The 24913-nt window shown below is 38.8% G+C and overlaps 1 protein-coding gene across 7 annotated transcripts in view; it reads left to right on the top strand.

Annotated features, from left to right (window-relative positions):
• Nucleotides 1-24913, top strand: part of LAMA2 (laminin subunit alpha 2) — a 693967-nt gene that overhangs the window by 619455 nt on the left and 49599 nt on the right. For all 7 annotated transcript variants that reach the window (XM_043457137.1, XM_043457138.1, XM_043457134.1 and 4 more), the window contains 4 exons: nucleotides 493-652; nucleotides 4813-4937; nucleotides 11390-11552; nucleotides 12229-12373. In XM_043457137.1, the coding sequence (XP_043313072.1) occupies nucleotides 493-652; nucleotides 4813-4937; nucleotides 11390-11552; nucleotides 12229-12373 (593 nt within the window). The remainder of the gene's footprint in view (nucleotides 1-492; nucleotides 653-4812; nucleotides 4938-11389; nucleotides 11553-12228; nucleotides 12374-24913) is intronic.

Genomic DNA, 24913 nt, shown 5'->3' on the forward strand with positions numbered 1-24913 from the left:
AATTTGAATCCAAGATATAGTCAGGGATTTTTAGGAGAAATTATGCAGCTTATAATGCAGAAGGGTGGTTTATTCAGAGTTCACTTGCCGAATTAAATTAGGCAAAATGCTAAATGAAGTAATATAGCATTATTTAAACAGTCCATGTAGGTAAATAGCACATTGTTTTGTAAAGCAAAAGGGAAAAGACTGTCCATCTAACCAACTAGCCATTCCATCGGCTAGTTGCTACTATGTCATTTCCTATTAACGGACTCAGTCAGAATCAGGGTATATTGCTCAGTGGTTCTGGTTGAATTTGATGGTAAACATACAGCAGAGATCAGACTCTGGGTTTTGATTTGCAGTTTAATGAATCTGGAATATTTGAAGCTAAATTCCAAAACAAGTCTCTACATTTTATATCTTTTAAATCTGAAGTGATCAGAAATGTGATACATACTTCATTTTTCTCTATTTTCTCTCATTTCATTCCAACACATACCCTGGAAGAACTGGGAGAAATGGAACTATTTCTGTGAGAGCTCTGGATGGACCCAAAGCCAGTATTATGCCCAGTACATACCATTCAGCATCACCTCCTGGGTACACTATTCTCGATGTGGATGCAAATGCAATGCTGTTTGTTGGCGGCTTGACTGGGAAATTGAAGGTAATGTGCTTCTCCCCATCCATCTCTGTAGACAGTTCCTGGCATCGTGACTTTGGGCAAAGACAGGACACAACACTGCAAAACTTGACAGCTTTTTACTTAATTTGTTTTTATGAAAACATGGATATATTTTGAGTAAGAATTTTCTTCCTCAAATATCCAATCTGAAAACAATCTTTTTAAACCTGTGTGTATTTACTTACACATTTATTGTTTTGCCCTAATCTGTGGCATCAATTTTTTGATATTCTTATTTTAGTTACCTCAAGAGCAAAGTGTTTTTTAACGATACCTCATTTTCTGAATCAATGTATGATTTATTGATATGAAGTGCTATGAAGTTCAAACTCATATCTAATTAAAAGATTTATGAATACCTTGGGAAATATCACAGGAGCCATAAGCCTTCAAATCATGATCCGATTTTTAAAGTTTTTAAGTTGCTCTTCTCATTCTTATTGAGTAGTGCACTTAATATTCATAATTGCTTCGTGACAGGTCCTTGTGCATTTCAAATTGTAAAGTGCCTGCATTTTAAAGACGCTCATGTTGATTAGATGGAATTAGGTGTTGGAAAACGACCTGTGGGTGAGATGTAAGAGCACAACCAAATATAATGGGTAATCCTGAGCTTGTCAGAATCATCCTGGGATAAGATTAGTCAGAAAATGTGAAAAGCCAGGGTGACCCCAAATTTATGAGAAGTCAGCTTCATATGAAGTGAGGCTGTTTTGTTTGCTTTGTGTATGAGATGTGATTCTAAAGTATTGGAATGGGTTCCATACCTGCACGTTAAAATCACCCTCTTTTCTTAGAGCTGCGTATAAGTGTATATGGTACATAGTAATATACCATCATATTGCCAATTTCTCTCCTCCTCAGAAAGATAAATACAGGGGTAGCACCGAGTTATATTTGCCTGCAATGTAGGAGACACAGGAGATATGCATTCCATCCCTGGGTTGGAAAGATCTCCTGAAGGAAGAAATTGCAACCCACTCCAGTATTCTTGCCAGAAAAAGCCCATGGATAGAGGAGCCTGGTGGGCTACAGTCCATGGGGTCACAAGGAGTCAGACACAACTTAGCAACTGAGCATGCACACACACACACACAAAAAAAAAAAACAGAAAGAAATTTTGAAATTAAATCCAGGCTGAGTTCCCTGATGTATCACTTGCTAAAATATGATCTTAAGCAAGTCACTTAACCCCTTGGGCTCCAGTTTCCTCAACTAGAATAGTAAGATTAAAATATCTACACTGCTTGCATACTGTAGGATAATATGCAGTAATAAACTCATATCATTTATATAATCCTTACTATGTGCTAAGTAATGTTCTGAGTAATTTACATGAATTAACAATTTTTATAAGAACCTGAAAATGTAGATAGAAGCTTCATTTTATACTTAAGAAATCTATGTAAGAAATAAATTAAATGATTCACCCAAGATCATGTGACAGTCAGTGGTGGAACTGGAATCTGAACACTTGTTACCACGCGTAAGAATCTCTGTTCTTAACCACCATCCCTTCCTACCACAATGAATAGTGAGATTATATGCATAAAGTTTATAACAAATGCCTAAGATATGGTGCTATGTGTTGTCACTCCAGTCATGTCTGACTCTTTGCAACCCTCTGGGCTATAGCCCACCAAACTCCTCTGTCCATGGGATTCTCCAGGCAAGAATACTGGAGTCGGTTGCCATGCCCTCCTCCAGGGAATCTTCTCAACCCAGGGATCAAACCCAGGTGTCCCACATTGTAGGAGGATTCTTTACCATCTGGTAGTCACACCTTAAATTGCACCTTAAATAATTCTTATTATGCAGATGTCACCAGGCATAAAGAAGGAGAAGGAAATGGCAACCCACTCCAGTCTTCTTGCCTTGAGAATCCCAGGGATGGAGGAGCCTGGTGGGCTGCCCTCAATGGGGTCGCACAGGGTCGGACACGACTGAAGTGACTTAGCAGCAGCAGGCATAAAGAAACTGATTTATGCCAGAATGAGGGGGGGAAAGTAAAGGCAAATGCAATCTATAGAAAACCTTAATCATTTTGACCAAGAGTTTCAAGGTTCCTGACATACCATTACATGAACCAAAAACTGAAACAAGTAACTAAATCGACATGTTAATGAAAATTCACAGGAGCAGGAAAATACCCCAGGTATAGTTTTTATAATGCAAGAGGAAAAACAAAAAGCAAGTAGAATTCACAAGTAGGATAATCAGCCTTCGGAAAATTAAGGGAAGCTTCCACAGATAACAGAGAATCCCAAGGACTGTCCTTGACTTGTAAATGTCTGTGTCTGACCAACATTTCTTCTCCATGGCAATGCCCCATTTGATTATAGCAGTAGCAAGATGTATATGTTCATGAGTTTAATCTAAATTATAACTACAAATGTTTAACTACTCCATGACTATCTTCTTATATTTGTTCTAAAACCCAAATATATCAATTCACTTTTTCCTTCCAGGTTACTCAGATAAATGTGGATTCACTTTGACAGAGTGTTGTGGAATTGTAACATTATCAATACCAAAACGAACAGTTGTTTAAAGTACAGCAAGTCTCTCTAGAGAGAACTGAATCATTCTCCTCCTTCTTGAGTGTTATATACCAAGAACTGACATGTACACACTGCTGTATTTAAAACAGATAACCAACCAGGACCCACTGTGTAACACAGGGAACTCAGATGAATATTCTGCAATAACCTAAATGGGAAAAGCATTTGAAAAGGAATAGATGTATATGTATAACTGAATCACCTTGTTGTACATCTGAAACTAACACAACATGGTTAATCAACTATAGTGTATGTGCTCAGTCATGTCTGGCTCTTTGGGATCCATGGACTATAGTCTGCCAGGCTCCTCCATAGAATTCTCCAGGCAATAATACTGGAGTGGGTTGCCATTCCCTTCTCCAGAGTCTGTTCCCAACCCAGGAACTGAACCCATATCTCTTGCTTCTCCTGCATTGGCAGACAGGTATGCTCCAATATAAAATAAAAATTAAAAAAAGACCTTTCCCTGTAAGAATGACACTAAGGTTGTAATTCAACAAATATTTATTCTGCCCTTATTAGATGTCAGGCTCTGTGCTGTGTATGCCCCCAAGCAACAACCACAGGGTCCTACTTGAATGTAAAAGGAAATGAAAAACAGGACAGCAGTTTCATAGGGTAATCTCTATGCAAGCATTTTTTCCCCTTTGTCAGTATCTACCATTTCCCCTATGGAGAAGGAAGTGGCAACCCACTCCAGCATGATTGCCTGAGAAATCCCATGGACAAAAGAGTCAGACACAAGTTAGCAACTCAACAACAACCCTTTCTCGTAATCTCTGGGGAGAAATCTTTTTAGTGGTGCAGGAGCACTAGCATTTATTAAACACCCATCTCTGTGCCAGGCATTGAATGTGGAACCATAAATAAATTCTCTTATATAATTGTCCTAATAATCCTATGTTATAGACCAAGAAGAAAACAGAATCTCAAAGAGAATAAGCAGTTCATTTAGTCAGAAACATGAAGTGTTTGTTTACTAATGGTGATAAACCGATATAGCACAGAATAACCAGGATCCGAAGATATGTTATTATACAGTTAAAAAATGAATATGTACACAACCAAGATTTTTACAAAGAGTGGATAATAACTACTCAAGATTCTTCTGCTCAGATAATAAGTCTCACGAATACTGTAGGACTTTCCTGGTAGCTCAGTGGTAGAGTCCGCCTGCCAACGCAGGAGATGCAGATTCGATCCCTGGGTTGGGAACATCCCCTGGAGAAGAAAATACCCACTCCAGTATTCTTGCCTGGGAAATCTCATAGAGGAACTTGGTGGGCTACAGTCCACGGGCTCTCAAAGAGTTGCACGCAACTAAATGACTAAACCCCGGGTTTAATCCTTGGGTCGGGAAGGTCCCCTGGAGAAGGGAATGGCAACCCACTCCAGTATTCTTGCCTGGAGGATCCCACGAACAGAGGAGCCTGGCGGGCTATACAGTCCATGGGGCCGCAAAGGGTCGGACACGACTGAGCGACTGACACTTACTTACTTACTGAAGCAACTAAACAACACCAGCATGGATTCTCCTAAGATTTTTTTGTGAAATTCTAACAAATATGTTTCTCTCCGCAGAAGGCTGATGCTGTGCGTGTGATCACATTCACTGGCTGCATGGGAGAAGCATACTTTGACAGCAAACCTATAGGCCTGTGGAATTTCCGAGAAATAGAAGGTGACTGCAAAGGGTGTACCATCAGGTTAGTTAAGAGGAGGACTCTCCCAACGTCTGTCTGGCCTGTGCGTCACAAAAGCTTTAATTTTATTGTGCAGTGTTCCATTACCATGTGGATGATAAGCAACAAGTTTGAAGTGATTGTGTCCAAAGGTGGATTTACCAGGAAGCGAAGTGACCTCGAGTCCTCTCCCCAGTTTGTGTAGGCACTGTCCAAGGCCTTGGGGAGTACCCTAGTACTTGGACACAGCCGTGTGTTTTTGTAAAATTTGCAAAGGTGAGATATTTCAGGGCTTCCCAGGTGGCTCAGTGATAAAGAACCCACCTGCCAAGCATGAGATGAGGATTCGACCCCTGGGATGGGAAGATTCCCTGCAGAAGGAAATGGCAACCCACACCGTTATTCTTGTCTGGGAAATCCCATGGACAAGGGAGCCTGGCAAGCTACAGTCCATGAAGTTGCAAAGAGCTGGACGTGACTTAGTGACTAAATAACAACAGCAAGGTATTTTAGCCTCAGTCAGTTAAAACTACTATCTCTTTCCACTCTAGCTCACCTTTGTGTTCAGTAAGTGTTGGGTGTCTGTGGCTCTTTTATAGTCATATTTCAGTTTTACTTAAAGAAAGCTCTCCCTAACTGATTAAACTGCAGGCCCCTGAGAGCCTGGATTCACTCTGTTTATGTTTACAAGAAAATAGAGAACCATACTGCAGGTTTTGTCTCCTACAGGGTTTATGAAATGACACATAGCATCCGGTAAGTATTTCAAGTGGAAACCCATGGGGCTTGAAGATTTTAAGCGGGAAAGGAAAAACAGAGGTCAAGATAGACCAGGACAAAGTTTCATAATAACCATCATTAAGTATAAGATAGAGATTAGAATGTTGGAGTTCAAAAATATTTATCAAGTATATAAAGCATATATAAATATTTTATATAAACCTGAATAGAGTACATAAAAAATTAAGTAGAAGTACAGGATTTCTCTGCATAAAAACTTAAAGGCCACTGATCAACTGAGCCTACACCAATTTTAATTATATTTAGTTAAAGCTATAAAATGTAAATTAAAACCTGGAAGCTTAATCAACACACATAGTAACTCTAAAATAATTAGGTGCTAAGGAGTTTATAGTTTTTATTTCTAATATAAAGAGAACATGTACATTGCTAGGACCTAAATTCTCCATTAATGTAGCAGAGAGTACTTCACATTTTCTTCTCAATGTCTCTAGAGTTTTATAGAAGAAAGTAGCCTCAAAATATACTCTCCCCAAAAGTTTTAACTTTCATCTTTCTATTTTTTTTTTGGTCATCATGAACTTTTCAACTTAGCATTGAAGACAATTTGAAAATCTGATCCATTCATGGTTTATAGTGGTTTTGGTCATAATCTTTGATAAAATCTAATATAGAATGTTGTCTGTAAAATTATTTCAGTAGAAGGACAATGAGGTCTACATTATCATTCTGCTACTCACAAATCAACACCAACTTTTCCCTAAACATTTCTTCAGTAAATTTATAAGTAGAATTTTCAAAAGTTTATTGTCAACCAGACATCTAAAGCATTTAAATGTCCTTTCGGCCATGCATATTATGTAAGACTATAGCATCGCTAATTATCAATTCTGCAAAGATCTCAGGCCTTCATGTCCTCCTTTCCCAATTTTGAACCAGTCTTGTTCCATGTCCAGTTCTAACTATTACTTCTTGACCTGCATACAGGTTTCTCAAGAGGTAGGTAAGGTGGTCTGCTATTCCTATCTCTTTAAGAATTTTCTAGTTTGTTGTAATCCACACAGTCAAAGGCTTTAGCATAGTCAATAAAGCAGAATGAGATGTTTTTCTGGAATTCTCTTGCTTTTTCTATGATCCAGCAGATTTGATCTCTGGTTCATCTGCCTTTACTAAATCTAGCTTGAACATCTGGAAGTTCTCAGTTCAAGTACTGTTGAAGCCTAGCTTGAAGGATTTTGAGAATTACCTTGCTAGCATGTGAAATCAGTGCAACTGTGTGGTAGTTTGAACATTCTTTGGTACTGCCTTTTTTGGGGTTGGAAGGAAAACTGACCTTTTCCAATCCTATGGCCACTGCTGAGTTTTCCAATTTGCTGATATACTGAGTGCAGCACTTCAACAGCATTGGTTTTTAGGATTTTCAGTGGCTCAGCTGGAAGTACGTCACCTCTAGTAGCTTTGTTCATAGTAATTCTTCCTGTGGCCCACTTGACTTCACACTCCAGGATGCCTGGTTCTAGATGAGTGATCACACCATCATGGTTATCTGGTTCATGAATATCTTTTTTGTATAGTTCTTCTGTGTATTCTAGGAACCTCTTCTTAATATCTTATGCTTCTGTTAAGTCCACACCATTTCTGTCCTTTATTGTGACCATCTTTGCATGAAGTGCTTCCTTGGTATCTCTTGAAGAGATCTAGTCTTCACCATTCTATTTTTTTCCTCTGTTTCTTTGCATTGCTCACTGAGGAAGGCTTTCTTATCTCTCCTTGCTATTCTTAGAACTCTAAATTCAAATGAGTATATCTTTCCTTTTCTCCTTTGCCTATAGCTTCTCTTTTCTCAGCTATTTGTAAGGCCTCCTCACACAACAATTTCGCCTTTTTGGATTTCTTTTTCTTGGGGGTGGTCTTGATCCCTGCCTCCTATACAATGTTACAAACCTCTGTCCATAGTTCTTCAGGCACTCTGTCTACCAGATCTAATCCCTTGAATCTATTGTCACTTCCATTGTATAATCATAAGGAATTTGACTTAGGTCATACATGAATGACTTAATGGTTTTCCCTACTTTCTTCAATTTAAGCCTGAATTTTGCTATAAGGAGCTGATGATGTGAGCCACAGTCAGCTCCAGGCCTTTTTGCTGACTGTATAGAGCTTCTCCATCTTTGGCTGCAAAAAATATAATCAGTCTGATTTTGGTATTGACTATCTGGAGATGTCCATGTATAGAGTCATCTCTTGTGTGGTTGGAAGAAGGTATTTGCTATGACCAGTGTGTTCTTTTGGCAAAAATCTGCTAGCCTTTGCCCTGTGTCATTTTGTACTCCAAGGCCAAACTTTCCTGTTACTCTAAGTATTTCTTGACTTCCTACTTTTGCATTCCAATCCCCTATGATGAATAGGACATTTTTTTTTTTTTTTTTTTTTGGTGTTAGTTCTAGAAGGTCTTATAGGTCTTCACAGAACCACTCAACTTCAACTTCTTTGACATTAGAGGTTGGGGCTTAGACTTGGATTACTGTGATGTTGAATGGTTTTCCTTGGAAATGAACTGAGATCATTCTGTTGTTTTTGATATTGCACCTGAGTACTGTATTTCCAACTCTTTTGTTGACTATGAGGGCTACTCCATTACTTCTAAGGGATTCTTGCCAATGGTAGTAATCGGAAATAAATTCTCCCATTCCTGTCCATTTTAGTTCACTGATACCTAAAATGCCAATGTTCACTCTTGCCATCTCCTGTTTGACCACTTCCAGTTTACCTTGATTCATGGACCTATGGATTCCAGGTTCCTATGCAATATTGCTCTTTACAACTTTGGACCCTACTTTCACCACCAGATACATCCACAACCGGACATTGTTTCTACTTTGGCTCAGCCTCTTCATTCATCCTAAAGCTATTTCTCTGCTCTTCCTCAGTAGCATATTGGATACCTACCAACCCGGGAAGCTCATCTTCCAGTTTCATATCTTTTTGCCTTTTCATACTGTTCATGGAGTTCTCGAGCCAAGAATACTGAAGTGACTTGCCATTCCCGTCTCAAGTAGACCATGTTTTTCAGAACTCTCCACCATGACCTGTTCATTTTGGGTGGCCCTGCGCAACATGGCTCCTAGCTTCACTGAGTTGTACAAGACTGTGATCCATGTGATCATTTTGGTTAGCTTTCTGTGGTTGTGGTTTTCTTTCTGGAGGCTGTGAGATTATCATTTATTAATTATAAAAGAATAGTCACTCTTCCTAGTAAATATATTGAAAATGAATAGGAAAACTCTAGCTGTTGAAAACATGAGCTGTTTAAATTTTATGGACTGTGATTGGAAAGATTCATTTTTCCCCAACCTCAAAGTCACCAATTTGAAGCCAGGTTTGCCTGGAGCTTCCCTGGTGGCTGAGATGGTAAAGCGTCTGCCTGCAATGTGGGAGACCCAGGTTCAATCCCTGGGTTGGGAAGATCTCCTGGAGAAGGAAATGGCAACCCACTCCAATATTCTTGCCTGGAGAAGCCCACGGTTGGAGGAGCCTGGTAGGCTACACTCCATGGGGTCGCAGAGTTGGACACGAATGACTGAGCGACTTCACTCACTTCCCTTACCTGGTTTTTGGTTAGTGAACTAAAATAGCCTGGTCTACAACCATATGTTTTGCTGCTCTTGTACAAAACTCCTGCTTGCAGATTTGTCTGTTGCTTGAACAGAAAAGTCTCTTACAGGGTTGAAGTGGGAATAGGCTTTAGAAATCGTCCACTGATCTAAACCTCTCATCTCAGAGTGGAGACAGAGACCTGAGGTGTTGCGTGACTCTGAGATTCCGTGTCAGACTCCAGGTTACCTGCCATCTACGCTGCTGTTCTTTCCATTATGTGCTGAGGAAATTAATAGATTAAGGCCATAAGAACATCAGGATACAAATGTGACATGTTTTTTATTCCAGTGCTTATTCTGACATTATGTAGTGAAGTTTTATGTTTTTTTCTTTTTGAGTTGTAAGTAACAATGCTTTGGGCCAAAGCATTTGGGAAACTGTCAGTGGTGATCCCCACACCCTTTCTGGGGTTGTTGTTGATAGCATGGTGGTACATAATTCAAAATCCAAGTATTTGAGACCCTCATGGACCTTCTACTTGGTACTGTAGCCTACCAGGCTCCTCTGTCCATGGGATTTTCCAGGCAAGAGTACTGGAGTGGGTTGCCATTTCCTTCTCCAGGGGATTTTCCCGACCCAGGGATCAAACCCAGGTCTCCAGCATTACAGACAGACGCTTTACCATCTGAGCCACTGGGGAAGCCCAGAGTTTACATTACATTTTCTTATCTCTAACATCATGATATTCCAGATTTTAATGGATTTTTAATAATGATGAAAGGTGACCAAATTCATCATTTATTCACTGAATTTATTCACTATAAATTATATTGTTAATAGGCTGATTTCGTCCCTCAAGCCTTTCAGTTAACACTTTTCATGAATATTGAAAAAGCATCTTTTAAGCTTTAAGCTACATTATGCAAAACTATATCAATCTGATTTTATACCTGTTTAAATATAACTTACAATTACATGATTGTGAAGAACACAGATAAGACTCTTCCCTGCCTTTTGTCTTCAGAGTTTTATTTCTCTCTTTTCCAGAAACAGGGAGGAAGCCAACTTGTCTAAAATGCAAAACAGTTATTCCTCTACAAGCCCATTAATGTTTGTACACTATTATTTTTCTCATTAGCCAAGATTTCAAACAAATAATAGTCTCAGTTATTGTTATTTTGCATTGCTGTATTTCTCAATAGCTCCTCTCTACTGTCAAGTTCATACAACAGTCCAGTTTCACAGATTCAAATATAAACCAAGATGCAGATATTTAAAGTTTAAAAATATCTCCACAATCAAAACTTATGCTGTTAACATCAGTTAGGTAAGATAGATGATAACTTTTCTTTTGAAAAAGAAATCTTTTTAAACGTTATATTTACAAGAACTGTCTTAGATATTCATTAATTATTCAACCAGTGTTGATTGAACATGTATTCTCTGTGAGGCAATTTGATTTACTGATATCCCCCTCATTCCACAAATATTTACCAGCTTCTACTATGAGCCAAGTATTGCACTGGATGCTGAGGTTGTGCCTGACATGAAGCCTGACCCATAAGCACTTCATAGAGCTTACATACTGGAGAAGAAGACAGATCAACAAACACACACAGTTAGAGGAGCCGTTCATTGTCTGAATCTAATATGTCCCAGAAAATCCAGCTGGAGAATTCAGAGAATAGGAGTCTATATTCCATCATGGCTTTTCTTCTTACAGCTTTTAAGTTAGCACCTTTCGACCACCTTTACCCTTTTCATCCAGCCCCTACTCCGTGTTATGTTATGTATTTGGTAAATGTAATAACGCCTTCTCAGCATGTCCCAAAATCCCTCTGGTTCACACCACTAAGATTCACTTAAGCACCGACATAACCATCCATTAGGCACCTCAGCAAAAGGATTTAAAACATCATTGACCTGGTTATTGAACACCTAATGAAGTCCAGGTGAGAGATGGTGGTTACCTGGCCTGATGGTGGCACTGGAGAGAAGGGGAAGGATGGAAGATGGATCTGGGCTTGTCCCTGCCCTATAACAGCCCACAGCCCAGTCTCACAAGATAGAGTGCGATGTATTGAAAACGCATGGGCCATGTAGACATCGTCTGATTCACATGAAATGTCTCTCTTCAGTCCACAGGTGGAAGATAGTGAGGGGACCATTCAGTTTGATGGAGAAGGCTATGCATTGGTCAGTCGCCCCATTCGCTGGTACCCCAACATCTCCACTGTCCTGTTCAAATTCAGGACATTTTCTTCAAGTGCTCTCCTGATGTACCTTGCCACACGAGACCTGGTAAAGATTTGCACAGTTGATCTTTCACAATTGAAGATGTGGTTTGCTTCTTTTTTTGTAAGGTTCCAACGCAGTTATCAGTTATTGTTGAATTATCGTTATTGTTCAGAGGAGTCGGATGAGTGTGCATAGCAAAGAGTGCTGCATAGTATTTATGTATTCCCATCAATAACTTTAATTACATATATAATTTAATTATCATTTATTTTCAGAATAATTGCCTTATAATTCTTTGAAAGAAACACCCAGTAAAGATTCTCTCTATAAGGAAACTTGCAGCAGAAAAACACCCTTCCTTAGCCTTCTTCTAAACACCTTAGTGAGAAGGTAGTTCTAAATATCCTTATTATTTTTTCCAGGTCAGTGTTTCCTAGTAACTTCTTTCTGGGAACATCCTGTTTAGTTTGCTTAATACATTTTCAAAGGAACCCACTCTTTACTCCTGTCATAAAAGAATACATCCTAGTAATTCAGCTTTGACCATTTGCACCATAACATCACACCCACAAACATTCATAAAATACTGATACTGATTCTATTTCCAAAAATGGATTTCACTTACAGATCAACACATTCAGTAATTTAACCATAAAGGCCTATTACAAACCCCACAAAGGGAATACCCATATATTTCTCTGTGTGTCTAATCACTGGTGTATTTTTCCTCTATTCATAGAGGGATTTCATGAGTGTGGAGCTGACTGATGGGCGCATAAAAGTCAGCTATGATCTGGGTTCAGGAGTGGCTTCCGTGGTCAGCAACCAAAACCATAATGACGGGAAATGGAAATCATTCACCTTGTCAAGAATTCAAAAACAAGGTGAGTTTTTATAGTAATAATGCACTCTGAGCCTTCATCATGCTATCTAAAGCTCCCACGTACCTAATCATGAAGAAGACCCTGTCTGTCATTTTAGGTACTCACAGATTCTGTGAAAAATTGATACAGTCATTTCTTTGGCTTAGATTACAGGTGGTTTGGGTTAGACATGACTGATTGAAGAGCCAAATGGTACTCTGTCATTTTCTTTTGAAAGTGAGACCTTAATTTGAAAGCATAAAACACTTACAACTTGTAAAATTATATCCTGTAGTAGATTTGAAAAGCTTGCATGCTTTCCTTTTCTTCCCATTTTGCCGAGAAGTTTCCTGTAGCATGGCCCACAGGTAGAGTTCGTACAGGCAACAGAGCGAGGCTACCAATTCTTAGCTGTTTGAAAGTGCCAATTAATAATTTATGTATGTATGTATTTATATGTGTATAAATGTATGTATAATTATACATACATTAATTATAATTATACATACATACATAATTACATACATACATATTATGTATGTATGTATAATAATTTATGTATAATTCATAATAATGTAACATTTTTATGGTTCTGGGATGTCTTCAAAACACTTCCCAAACATTACTTCATTTGCTCATGTATTTTGTTCTGGTTTAGCGAAAAGAAAATGTAGACTGAAGCTTATATGTGGTCCCACACATTTATACATAAAGTCTTACAACCAAGACAGAAATCCAAGACTATTAGGTGTCAGTGTGATGTTATTGTTATCTTAGTATAATCCCCCTAATTCTGGGTACTATGGCCTTGCTCGTATCTACAAATGAAACTTTGATGCTTCTGTTTATATAATTAGACTTAATTCATTTTGAATATGCTGGTGTGACATTTCACAAAAATTTAGATATAACCTTGCACCGTCTTTCGTTCCTATGTTTAACACGTATCTGCCAAACACGTAGTAAGTACCGTGCTGTGCTTACTAGGTGTTTGGCAGATACCGCTACAGTCATGTCATGGACTATAGCCTGTCAGGCTCCTCTGTCCCTAAGGATTCTCCAGGCAAGAGTACTGGGGTGGATAGCCATTCCCTTCTCCAGGGGATCTTCCCAACCCTGGTCTCCCTCATTGCAGGCAGATTCTTTACCATCTGAGCCACCAGGGAAGACCAAGCATATTGGAGTGGGGAGCCTATCCCTTCTCCAGGGGAACTTCCCAACCCAGGAATCAAACCAGTCTCCTGTATTGCAAGGGGGATTCTTGACCAGCTGAGCTACTAGGGAAGCCCAGTAAATATTAAAGAAAAAAAGTGAAAGCGAAGTCGCTCAGTCGTGTCCGACTCTGCGACCCCATGAACTATAGCCTACCGGGACCCTCTGTCCATGGGATTTTCCAGGCAAGAGTACTGGAGTGGGATGCCATTATTAGGCAAGAACAAAGTGAAGTCTGTGATAAGCCCGTGTCTTTAAGGAACTTGCAGTCTAAAGGGTAAGACAGACAAGTCAATCAGCAGTTAGAGAGTAAAACTAATTACCATATGGAGACATGTACAGCAGGCTAGAAATCTCAGAAGAGAGAAACACTCAAGTCAGATCCAGAAGTCAGCCCTCAGGGGAGTGCCCTGATGCACAGGCAGGAGCTGAGGAGTTCTGGGGGTGAAAAACTCCTTTGGACAATTCAGAAAATTGAACGTTGTGTGAAGGCCTGGAGGCCTCGGGGAGCATAATATTAATACAACATCATACATCATTCTCTAACTCCTTTCCTTGGAATAGGAGACCCTGGAAAAACTCCTCAGTTTGGACAAGAACTGGTTTTGCATTTGTATAATTAATTGGAATAGCTGTCTGTATACATTTTTCCCAAGCAAGAGAGGCTCAAGGCACATTTACAGACTCTGGACAGGAGCTCAGAAAAATGTTTGACTCTAATCTGGCATTTCTGCAACTTCTCTGATCACCAAAATCTTCCATACCATATCAGCATTTGGCTGAACACACTTTGGCAAATGCTTTGGGAACTATAAGACAGTCCATAGGCTAAGAGGATGAATGGTGGCAGAGAATGATCAGATTAGGCTGGAGATAACAAAGCCAGGTTATAAAAGGCCTTATGAGCTAAACTGGGCTTCCCAGGTGGCGCTTGTGGTAAAGAACCTGCCTGCCAATGCAGGAGACATTAAGACACGTGGGTTCCATCCCTGGGTCAGGAAGATCCCCTGGAGGAGGGCATGGCAATTCACTCTAGTAAGCTTTTTTTTTTATTTTTGTATTGAAGGATAATTGCTTTACAGAATTTTGTTGTTTTCTGTCAAATCTCAACATGAATCAGCCATAAATATACATACATCCCCTCCCTTTTGAACCTCCCCCCCCCCATCTCCCTCCCCATCCCACCCCTCTAGGTAGATGCAGAGCCCCTGTTTGAGTTTCCTGAGGCATACAGCTAATTCCCACTGGCTATCTATTTTACTTATGGTAATGTAAGTTTCCATGGTAGTCTTTCCATACATCTCACCCTCTCCTCCCCTCTCCCCATGTCCATAAGTCTATTCTCTATGTTTGTTTCTCCATTGCTGCCCTGTAAATAAATTCTTCAGTACCATTCTTCTAGATTCTGTATGTATGTGTTAGAATACGATATTTCTCTTTCTCTTTCTGACTCACTTCACTCTGTATAGTAGGTTCTAGGTTCATCCATCTCATCAGAACTGACTCAAATGCTTTTCCTTTTATGGCTGAGTATTCCATTGTGTATATGTACCACAATTTTTTTATCCATTCATCTGTCAATGGACATCTAGGTTGCTTTTGTGTTCTAGCTATTGTAAATAGTGATGAAGTGAACAATGGGATGCATGTGTCTTTTTCAATTTTGGTTTCCTCAGGGTATATGCCTTGGAGTGGGATTGCTGGGTCATACGGTGGTTTTATTCTTAGTTTTTTAAGGAATCTCCATACCCTCTTCCATAGTAGCTGTATCAGTTTACATTCCTACCAACAGTGCAAGAGCATTCCCTTTTCTCCCCCTCCTCTCCAGCATTTATTGTTTGTAGACTTTTTCATGATGACCACAGTGGCTGACTTTATTTTGGGGGGGCTCCAAAATCACTGCAGATGGTGATTGCAGACATGAAATTAAAAGACACTTACTCCTTGGAAGGAAAGTTATGACCAACCTAGACAGCATATTAAAAAGCAGAGACATTACTTTGTCAACAAAGGTCCGTCTAGTCAAGGCTATGGTTTTTCAAGTAGTCATGTATGGATCTGAGAGTTGGACTATAAAGAAAGCTGAGCACTGAAGAATTGATGCTCTTGAACTGTGGTGTTGGAGAAGACTCATGAGAGTCCCTTGGACTGCAAGGAGATCCAACCAGTCCATCCTAAAGGAGACCAGTCCTGGGTGTTCTTTGGAAAGACTGATGTTGAAGCTGAAACTTCAATACTTCGGCCACCTGATGCAAAGAGCTGACTCATTGGAAAAGACCCTGATGCTGGGAAAGACTGAGGGCAGGAGGAGAAGGGGATGACACAGGGTGAGATGGTTGGATGGCATCACCAACTCAATGGACATGGGTTTGGTTGGACTCTGGGAGTTGGTGATGGACAGGGAGGCCTGGCGTGCTGTGGTTCATGGGGTCACAAAGAGTCGGACACGACTGAGTGACTGAACTGAACTGATTCTGACTGGTGTGAGGTGATATCTCATTGTAGTTTTGATTTGCATTTTTCTAATAATGAGTGATGTTGAGCATCTTTTCATGAGTTTGTTAGCCATCTGTCTGTCTTATTTGGAGAAATGTCTGTTCAGGTCTTTTCCCCACTTTTTGATTGGGTTGTTTTTCTGATATTGAGTTGTATGAGCTTCTTGTGTATTTTGGAAATGGATCCTTTGTCAATTGTTTCACTTGCTATTATTTTCTCCCATTCTGAGGGTTGTCTTTTCACCTTGCGTATAGTTTCCTTTGCTGTGAAAAGCTGTTAAGTTTAATCAGGTCCCACTTGTTTACTTTTGTTTTTATTTCTATTACTCTAGGAGGAGGGTCATAGAGGATCTTTCTTTGGTTTGTGTCATTGACTGTTTTGCCTGTGTTTTCCTCTAAGAGTTTTATACTTTCTGGTCTTACATTTAGGTCTTTAATCCATTTTGAGTTTATCTTTGTGTGTGGTGTTAGGAACTGTTCTAATTGCTTTCTTTTCATGTAGCTGTTCAGTTTTCCCAGCACTATTTATTGAAGAGGTTTACTGAAGAAGTTGTATATTCTTGCCTCCTTTGTCAAAAATAAGGTACCCATAGGTGCTCGGGTTTATTTCTGGACTTTCTATCTTGTTCCATTGGCCTATATTTCTGTTTTTGTGCCAGTACCAAACTGTCTTGATGACTGTAGCTTTGTAGTATAATCTGAAATCAGGAAGGTTGATTCCTCCAGCTCCATTCTTCTTTCTCAAGATTGCTTTGGCTATTCAGGGTCTCTTGTGTTTCCACATGAATTGTGAAATTTTTTGTTCTAACTCTGAGAAAAATGCCATTGGTAATTTGATAGGGGTCACATTGAATCTGCACATTGCATTTGGTAGTATAGTCATTTTCACAATATTGATTCTTCCTACCTAGGAACATGGACTATCTCTCCATCTATTTATGTCATCTTTGATTTCTTTCATTAGTGTCTTATAATTTTCTGTTTACAGTTCTTTTGTCTTCTTCTTAGGTAAGTTTATTCCTAGATATTTAATTCTTTTTGTTGCAGTGGTGAATGGTATTGATTCCTTAGTATCTCTTTCTGATTTTTCATTGTTAGTATATGGAAATGCAAGTGATATCTGTGTATCGATATTGTATCCTGAAACTTTGCTAAATTCACTGATTAGCTCTAGTAATTTTCTGGTACTATCTTTAAGGTTTTCTATGTAGAGTATCATGTCATCGGCAAACAGTGAGAGCTTTATTTATTTTCTGATCTGGATTCTTTTAATTCTTTTTCTTCTTTGATTGCTGTAGCTAGGCCTTCCAAAACTATGTTGAATAATAGTAGAGAAAGTGGACACCCTTGTCTTGTTCCTGATCTTAGGGTGAATGCTATCAGTTTTCACCATTGAGAATAATGTTTGCTGTAGGCTTATCATATATGACCTTTACTATGTTGAGGTAGGTTCCTTCTATGCCCATGTTTTGAAGAGTTTTAATCATAAATGGGTGCTGAATTTTGTCAAAGGCTTTTTCTGCATCTATTGAGATGACCATATGATTTTTATCTTTCAATTTGTTAATATGGTGTATCACATTGATTGATTTGTGTGTATTGAAGAATCCTTGCATTCCTGAAATTAACCCAACTTGATCATGGTGTATGAGCTTTTTAATGTGTTGCTGAATTCTGTTTGCTAAAATTTTGTTGAGGATTTTTGCATCTATGTTCTTCAGTGATATTGGCCTCTAGTTTTCTTTTTTTGTGTGTTTTCTTTGCCTGGTTTTGGTATCAAGGTGATGGTGGCCTTGTAGAATGAGTTTGGAAGTGTTCCTTCCTCTGCAATTTTTTTAGGCATTAGTTCTTCTCTAAATGTTTGATAGAATTCTCCTATGAAGCCATCTGGTCCTGGGGTTATGTTTTTTTGGGAGATTTTTGATCACAGCTTCAATTTCAGTGCTTGTAATTGGGTTGTTCATAATTTCTATTTCTTCCTGATTCAGTCTTGAAAGATTGAACTTTCCTAAGAATCTGTCCATTTCTTCCAGGTTATCCATTTTATTGCCAGATAGTTGTTCATAATAGTCTCTTATAATTCATTGCATTTCTGCATTGTCTTTTGTAACCACTCCTTTTTCATTTCTAATTTTGTTGATTTGATTCTTCTCTCTTTTTTTCTTGATGAGTCTGGCTAAAGGTTTGTCAATTTGTTTATCTTCTCAAGGAAACAACTTTTAGTTTTATTAATCTTTACTATTGTTTCCTTAATTTCTTTTTCATTTATTTCTGCTCAGATCTTTATGATTTCTTTCCTTCTAGTAATTTTGGGGTGTTTTTGTTCTTCTTTTTCCAGTAGTTTTAGGTGTGAAGTTAGATTGTCTATATTATTGTTTTTCTTGTTTCATGAGGTAGGATTGTATTGCTATAAACTTCCCTCTTAGAACTGCTTTTGCTGCATTCCATAGGTTTTGAGATGTCATGTTTTCATTGTCATTTATTTCTAGAAGTTTTTTGATTTCCCTTTTGATTTCTTCAGTAACCTGTTGGTTATTTAGAAATGTGTTGTTTAATCTCCATGTAATTGTGTTTCTTACAGTTGTTTTCTTGTAATTGATATCCAGTCTCATAGTGTTGGAGAATATGCTTGATATGATTTCAATTTTCTTAAATTTACTGGGGTTTGATAGATGACCCAAGATGTGGTCTATCCTGGAGAATGTTCCATGTGTACTTGAGAAGAAGGTGTATTCTTCTGCATTTGGATGGAATGTCCTGAAGATATCAATGAGATCCATCTCATCTAATGTATCATTTAAGACTTCTGTTTCGAAAAAGAGACACAGAAATACAGAACAGACTTTTGAACTCTGTGGGAGAAGGTGAGGGTGGGATGAAAAAAAAAAAAAAAAAAGACTTCTGTTTCCTCATTAATTTTCTGTTTTGCTGATATGTCCATTGGTGTGAGTGGGATGTTTAAGTCTCCTACCATTGTTTTGTTACTATCAGTTTCTCCTTTTATGTCTGTTAGTGTTTGTCTTATGTATTGAGCTGCTCCTATGTTGGGTGCATAGATATTTACAATTGTTATATCTTCCTCTTGGATTGATCCCTTGATCATTATGTAGTGTCCTTCCTTATCTCTTGTGATTACAAGAGATGTTTTATTTTATTTTAAGATCTATTTTGTCTGATATGAGGACTGCTACTCCAGCTTTCTTTTGCTTCCCATTTGCATGGAATATATTTTTCCATCCTCTCACTGTCAGTCCACATGTGTCTTTAGGTCTGAATTGGGTTTCTTGTAGACAGCATATATATGGGTCTTGTTTCTGTATCCATTAAGTCAGTCTGTGTCTTTATGTTGGAGCATTTAATCCATTTACACGTGAAGTAATTATTGATATATATGTTTCTACTGCCATTTTCTTTACTGTTTTGGGTTGATTTTGTAGATCTTTTTTCTTCTCTTGTATGTCTTGACTATATAAGTCCCTTTAATATTTGTTGTAAAGCTGATTTGGTGGTATTGAATTCTCTTGACTTTTGCTTTTCTGAATAGCTTTTTATTTATCCATCAATTTTGAATGAGATCCTTACTGGGTACTATAATATTGGTTGTAGATTTTTCTCTTTCAGTACTTTAAATATATACTGCCATTCACTTCTTGCCTGCAGAGTTTCTGCTGAAAGATCAGCTATTCAGCACATAGGGTTTCCCTTGTATGTTACTTGTTGCTTCTCCCTTGCTGCTTTTAATATTCTTTCTTTGTCTTTAGTCTTTGTTAGTTTGATTAGTATATGTCTTGGTGTGTTTCTCCTTAGGTTTATCCTGTATGGGACTCTTTGTGCCTCTTGGACTTGATTGACTATTTCCTTTTCCATGTTGGGGAAATTTTCAACTATAATCTCTTCAAAAATTTTCTCATACCCTTTCTTTTTCTCTTCTTCTTCTGGGACCCCTATAATTCAAATGTTGGTGCATTTGATACTGTCCCAGAGGTCTCTGAGACTACCCTCAGTTCTTTTCATTCTTTTTACTTTATTCTGCTCTTTAGAAGTTATTTCCACCATTTTATCTTTCAGCTCACTGATTCATTCTTCTGCTTCAGATATTCTGCTATTGAGTCTTTCTATTTTTAATTTCAGTAATTTTGTTGTTTGTCTCTGTATGTTCATTCTTTAATTCTTCTAGGTGTTTGTTAATTGATTCTTGCATTTTCTCAATTTTGTTTTCAAAGTTTTTGGTCATCTTTACTGTTTTATTCTGAATTCTTTTTCAGGTAGTTTGCCTATTTCCTCTTCATTTACTTGGACTTCTGTGTTTCTAGTTTGTTCTTTCATTTGTGTAGTATTCCTCTGCCTTTTCATTACTTTTTTTTTAACTTATTGTGTTTGAGGTCTCCTTTTCCCAGACTTCAAGGTTGAATTCTTTCTTCCTTTTGGTTTCTGCCCTCCTAAGGTTGGTCCAGAGGTTTGTGTAAGCTTCATGTAGGGTAGATTTGTGCTGAGGTTTTGTTTGTTTGTTTTTCCTCTGATGGGCAGGGCTGAGTGAGTTGGTAATCCTGTCTGCTGATGATTGGGTTTGTATTTTTGTTTTGTTTGTTGTTTAGATGAGGCATCCTTCACGGGGTGCTGTTGGTGGTTGGGTGATGCCGGGTCTTGTATTCAAGTGGTTTCATTTGTGTGATTTCTCACGATTTGATACTTCCTAGGATTAGTTCTCCAGTAGTCTAGGGTCTTAGAGCCAGGGCTCCAAGTTCTTTCCCTATAGCTTTCAGGAAGAGTTGAAACTCCTTCCTGAGCCAAAGACTCAGGGCTTGATCTCAAGTTTTGCATGGTTCAATATATCCTTTTCCCCTGGTCAGGTGGTGTTCTTCATGCACTTTTGTGTCTGAAGGTGTATTCCTGGTGTATCCTTGCAGAGAGAGATGTACTCCATATCCACCTACTCCTCCGCCATCTTGTTCTCTCCACTCTAGTATTCTTGCTGGGGAGTCCCATGGACAGAGACAGCTGGCATATTATGGCCCATAGGGTCGCAAAGAGTAGGACATGACTGAGGTGACCTGGCACTGGCCTGAGCTGAACTATAGTAATTCTCCTGCATACAAACAAGTTCTCTTCCAAGAGCACATTTGTAAGTCCAGTTTGTTTGTAAGTCCAAAAAAGTTAGCCTAGACACCCAGCCAACACAACTGGCTATGTAGTGTTGTACTGTAATTAGTTTACGTTACTTTTCACACAAATAGTACATACAAAACACACACACAAAAATAAAGTATTTTTAACCTTACAGTACAAAACCTTGAAAAGTACAGGGTACAGTCCAACAGCTGGCATACAAGGGCTGGCATCAAGTGGGCAGGCACGAAAATTTACTGACTGGAGGGGAAAGAGGTGGGAGACGGTAGAGCTGAAGTGTTGTCAACAATCGGAGACAGCGGAGAGGGCAAGCTGCAGTTTGATTCACACCTGACGCTGATGGCACATGTTCAGAGCTTGAAATAAAGATATTGCACTACTGTGCTCTATACAGTCCTGTGCAGTGAGGTACACAAGACCGCAACTACACACAAGTGTGCAGTGGACGCACACGCGTGACAGTGTGCTCTGTGAACATGAATTAGCTCACGTGACTGGACACACAAACACACGTTTGCATCTTTGAAAGTTCACAACTTGAAGCTTTGTATGTAGGGGACTTACTGTAAGGAGTTTCAACTCTTCCTGAAAGCTATAGGGAAAGAACTACTAACACTTTCAATCAAGAGTGTGATACTGCCAGATTTGTGTTTTAGTGAACTTTCTTTAGCAGCAACTTGGAGGGTAGATTGGTGACCATTTCAGATCCTATTACAATCTGCAGGAAACCAGCGGAAGACCAAGGAGAATGAAACTATAAGAATGAGTAGGAAAAAATTGAGTTGAAAGATATTAAGCATTTTTAAATTGAGAAGCTTTATGAACTACTCAATGTGAAGAGTAAGTTTTTTTTTAAATAATTCCTTTATTTTTCTTAAAATAACAAGAAAATATATCAGTGCCATTTACCAAGCAATTGGATGCAAGAAGAAACATAGTTTTTAGAAAAGAAGCTGAGCTTTATTTTAGACATTGTTGTATTAAACTCTTAGTAACTTTAGCAACCTAAGGAAGCTGTTTAATTGACAGGCAATTCATTATGCGCATCTGAGGATTAACAGAGTTCTAGGGGAGAGATGGATGGCTGCAAAGCATTATGTTTTAAATAGTTGTAGCTTAATAGAGATGAGAAAAACCAGTCTTATCTAGAATAAGATTATCCAAAGCCCTGGAGCAAACAGCAATATCGAAGCAGTATAGTAAAGGAAGACCCCACAAAGGAAGCTATAAGGAAATAATCAGAGAGAGGAGAAATAAGAAAAGTAAATTTTCAGAAGGTTAAACTGGAGGCAGAGTGACCAATTAAGAACAATGATAGTTCAGACAGGAGATAAATGATGGCTTGAAATAAGAGTTGCAGTGGGATTTGACAGCAGAGAAGTGCAAAATGAATCCACAATGTGATACCACTATACAGTTACTAGAATGTCTATAATTAAAAAGACTGAACATACCCAGGGCTGGCAAGGATGTCAAGCAAGTGGAATTCTTATGCACTGCTGACAAGGATGTAAAAATGGTACAGCCACATTGGAAAACAGGTTGGCAGTTTCTTAAAAGGTTTAATATAGACATGTCATATGAAGCAACCATTCCACTCCTAAGTATTCACCCAAGATTTGTGAAAGTATATATCCATAGAGAGACTTAGACCAGAAAATTTATAGCACCTTTATTTGTGATACTCAAAAAAACAAAAAACAGTGCAAACATTCATCAGCAGTTGAATGGATATACAAGTTGTTGTATATCTATACAATGGAATATTGTTTAGTGGTAAAAGAAAATAATGAGCTATTAATATGCACACAAAATAGATTAATAGCAAAATAATTTTTCTGAGTAAAAGAAGTCAGACAAAAAAGTACATTTATGTAAAAATTACATAGAAAACACAGACTAACATATAGCTACAGTAAGCAGCTAGAGGATATTTGTGGATAGGGTTTCATTGGGAGGGACAATGGAAGGAAGGATGACAAAGAGTCTTAAGGAAACTATTGGAGTGATTGACATGCTCAAGTTTTTGACTGTGATCATTTCATGAATGTATAGAGATCTCAAAACTTGTCAAATTGTACATTTTAAACATGGACAAATTATACCGTGTCAGTTTGACATTGATAAAAGTATTTTAAAACAGGACAGAGTGAGTTCCCTGGGGGCCTGATAGTTAGGGTTCCAGACTTTCGCTGCTATTGGGCTCAGCCCCAGGTCAGGGAGCTGAGTTCCTAAGGCATGTCTGCTCAGCCACTCAGTCGTGTTTGACGCTTTGCCATCCCCGGACTATAGCCCCCAGGCTCCTCCATCCTTGGGATATTCTAGGCAAGAATGGTAGAGTGGGTTTCCATTTCCTTCTCCAGGGCATCTTCCTGACCCAGGGATCGAATCCACATCTCCTGCTTCTCCTTCATTGGCAGGTGGATTCTTTACTACTGAGCCACCAGGGAAGCTCATAAAGCCATGCAACACATTGAAAAATAAAGTAACTAATTGCTTAAAGGACAGATAATAGAGTTATTTAGGAGATGAAATTAGTAGGGCTGTTGATGGGTAAGATACAGAATGGTGAAGAGAAAAAATGACTGATTAGGAGATTGGATAGGGGTCTTAGTGCTACCAGATAAAATAAATAATACAGATCTGGGAGGAAAAAGATAACCATTTTAATTCAGAATATCAGTTGGGGTGGTATATAATGAATCACCTGCTGAATGTGGATTTTTTTAGGCAGAAATCAGGTCCAGGCATGTATATTTCTGAGTGGTCAATGTATAGTAAGTAGATATAAACTTGAGGCTACTCAGATAGCTGAAACCTGACAAATAGCCAAATGAAAGCATTCTGGTGACCATCAACATTTCAGAAGTGTTCAGAAAAATAGGGTCCCAGGGAAGGAGACTGAGAATGAGGTTGGAAAGGCAAGAGAAGCTGGAGAAGTTGGTATTATGGAAGTCAAAGGAGGAAACTTCTAGAAGGATGGAAAATTTAACCTCACATACTGCACAGATTTGGATTAAGGTAAGGACCAAAGGATATAAAGATGACACCACCCTTATGGCAGAAAGTGGAGAGGAACGAAAAAGCCTCTTGATGAAAGTTAAAGAGGAGAGTGAAAAAGTTGGCTTAAAGCTTAACATTCAGAAAACTAAGATCATGGCATCTGGTCCCATCACTTCATGGGAAATAGATGGGGAAACAGTGGAAACAGTGGCAGACTTTATTTTGGGGGCTCCAAAATCACTGCAGATGGTGATTGCAGCCATGAAATTAAAAAGATTCTTACTCCTTGGAAGGAAGTTATGACCAACCTAGATAGCATATTAAAAAGCAGAGACATTACTTTGCCAACAAAGGTCCGTCTGGTCAAGGCTATGGTTTTTCCAGTGGTCATGTATGGATGTGAGAGTTGGACTGTGAAGAAAGCTGAGTGCCGAAGAATTGATGCTTTTGAACTGTGGTGTTGGAGAAGACTCTTGAGAGTCCCTTGGACTGCAAGGAGATCCAACCAGTCCTTCCTAAAGGACATCAGTCCTGGGTGTTCATTGGAAGGACTGATGCTGAAGCTGAAACTCCAATACTTTGGCCACCTCATGCAAAGAGTTGACTCACTGGAAAACACCCTGATACTGTGAGGGATTGGGGGCAGGAAGAGAAGGGGATGACAGAGGATGAGACAGCCGGATGGCATCACCGACTCGATGGGCATGAGTTTGAGTAAACTCCG

The sequence above is a fragment of the Cervus canadensis genome, chromosome 33, assembly GCF_019320065.1.
Source record: "Cervus canadensis isolate Bull #8, Minnesota chromosome 33, ASM1932006v1, whole genome shotgun sequence".
Taxonomy (NCBI): domain Eukaryota; kingdom Metazoa; phylum Chordata; class Mammalia; order Artiodactyla; family Cervidae; genus Cervus; species Cervus canadensis.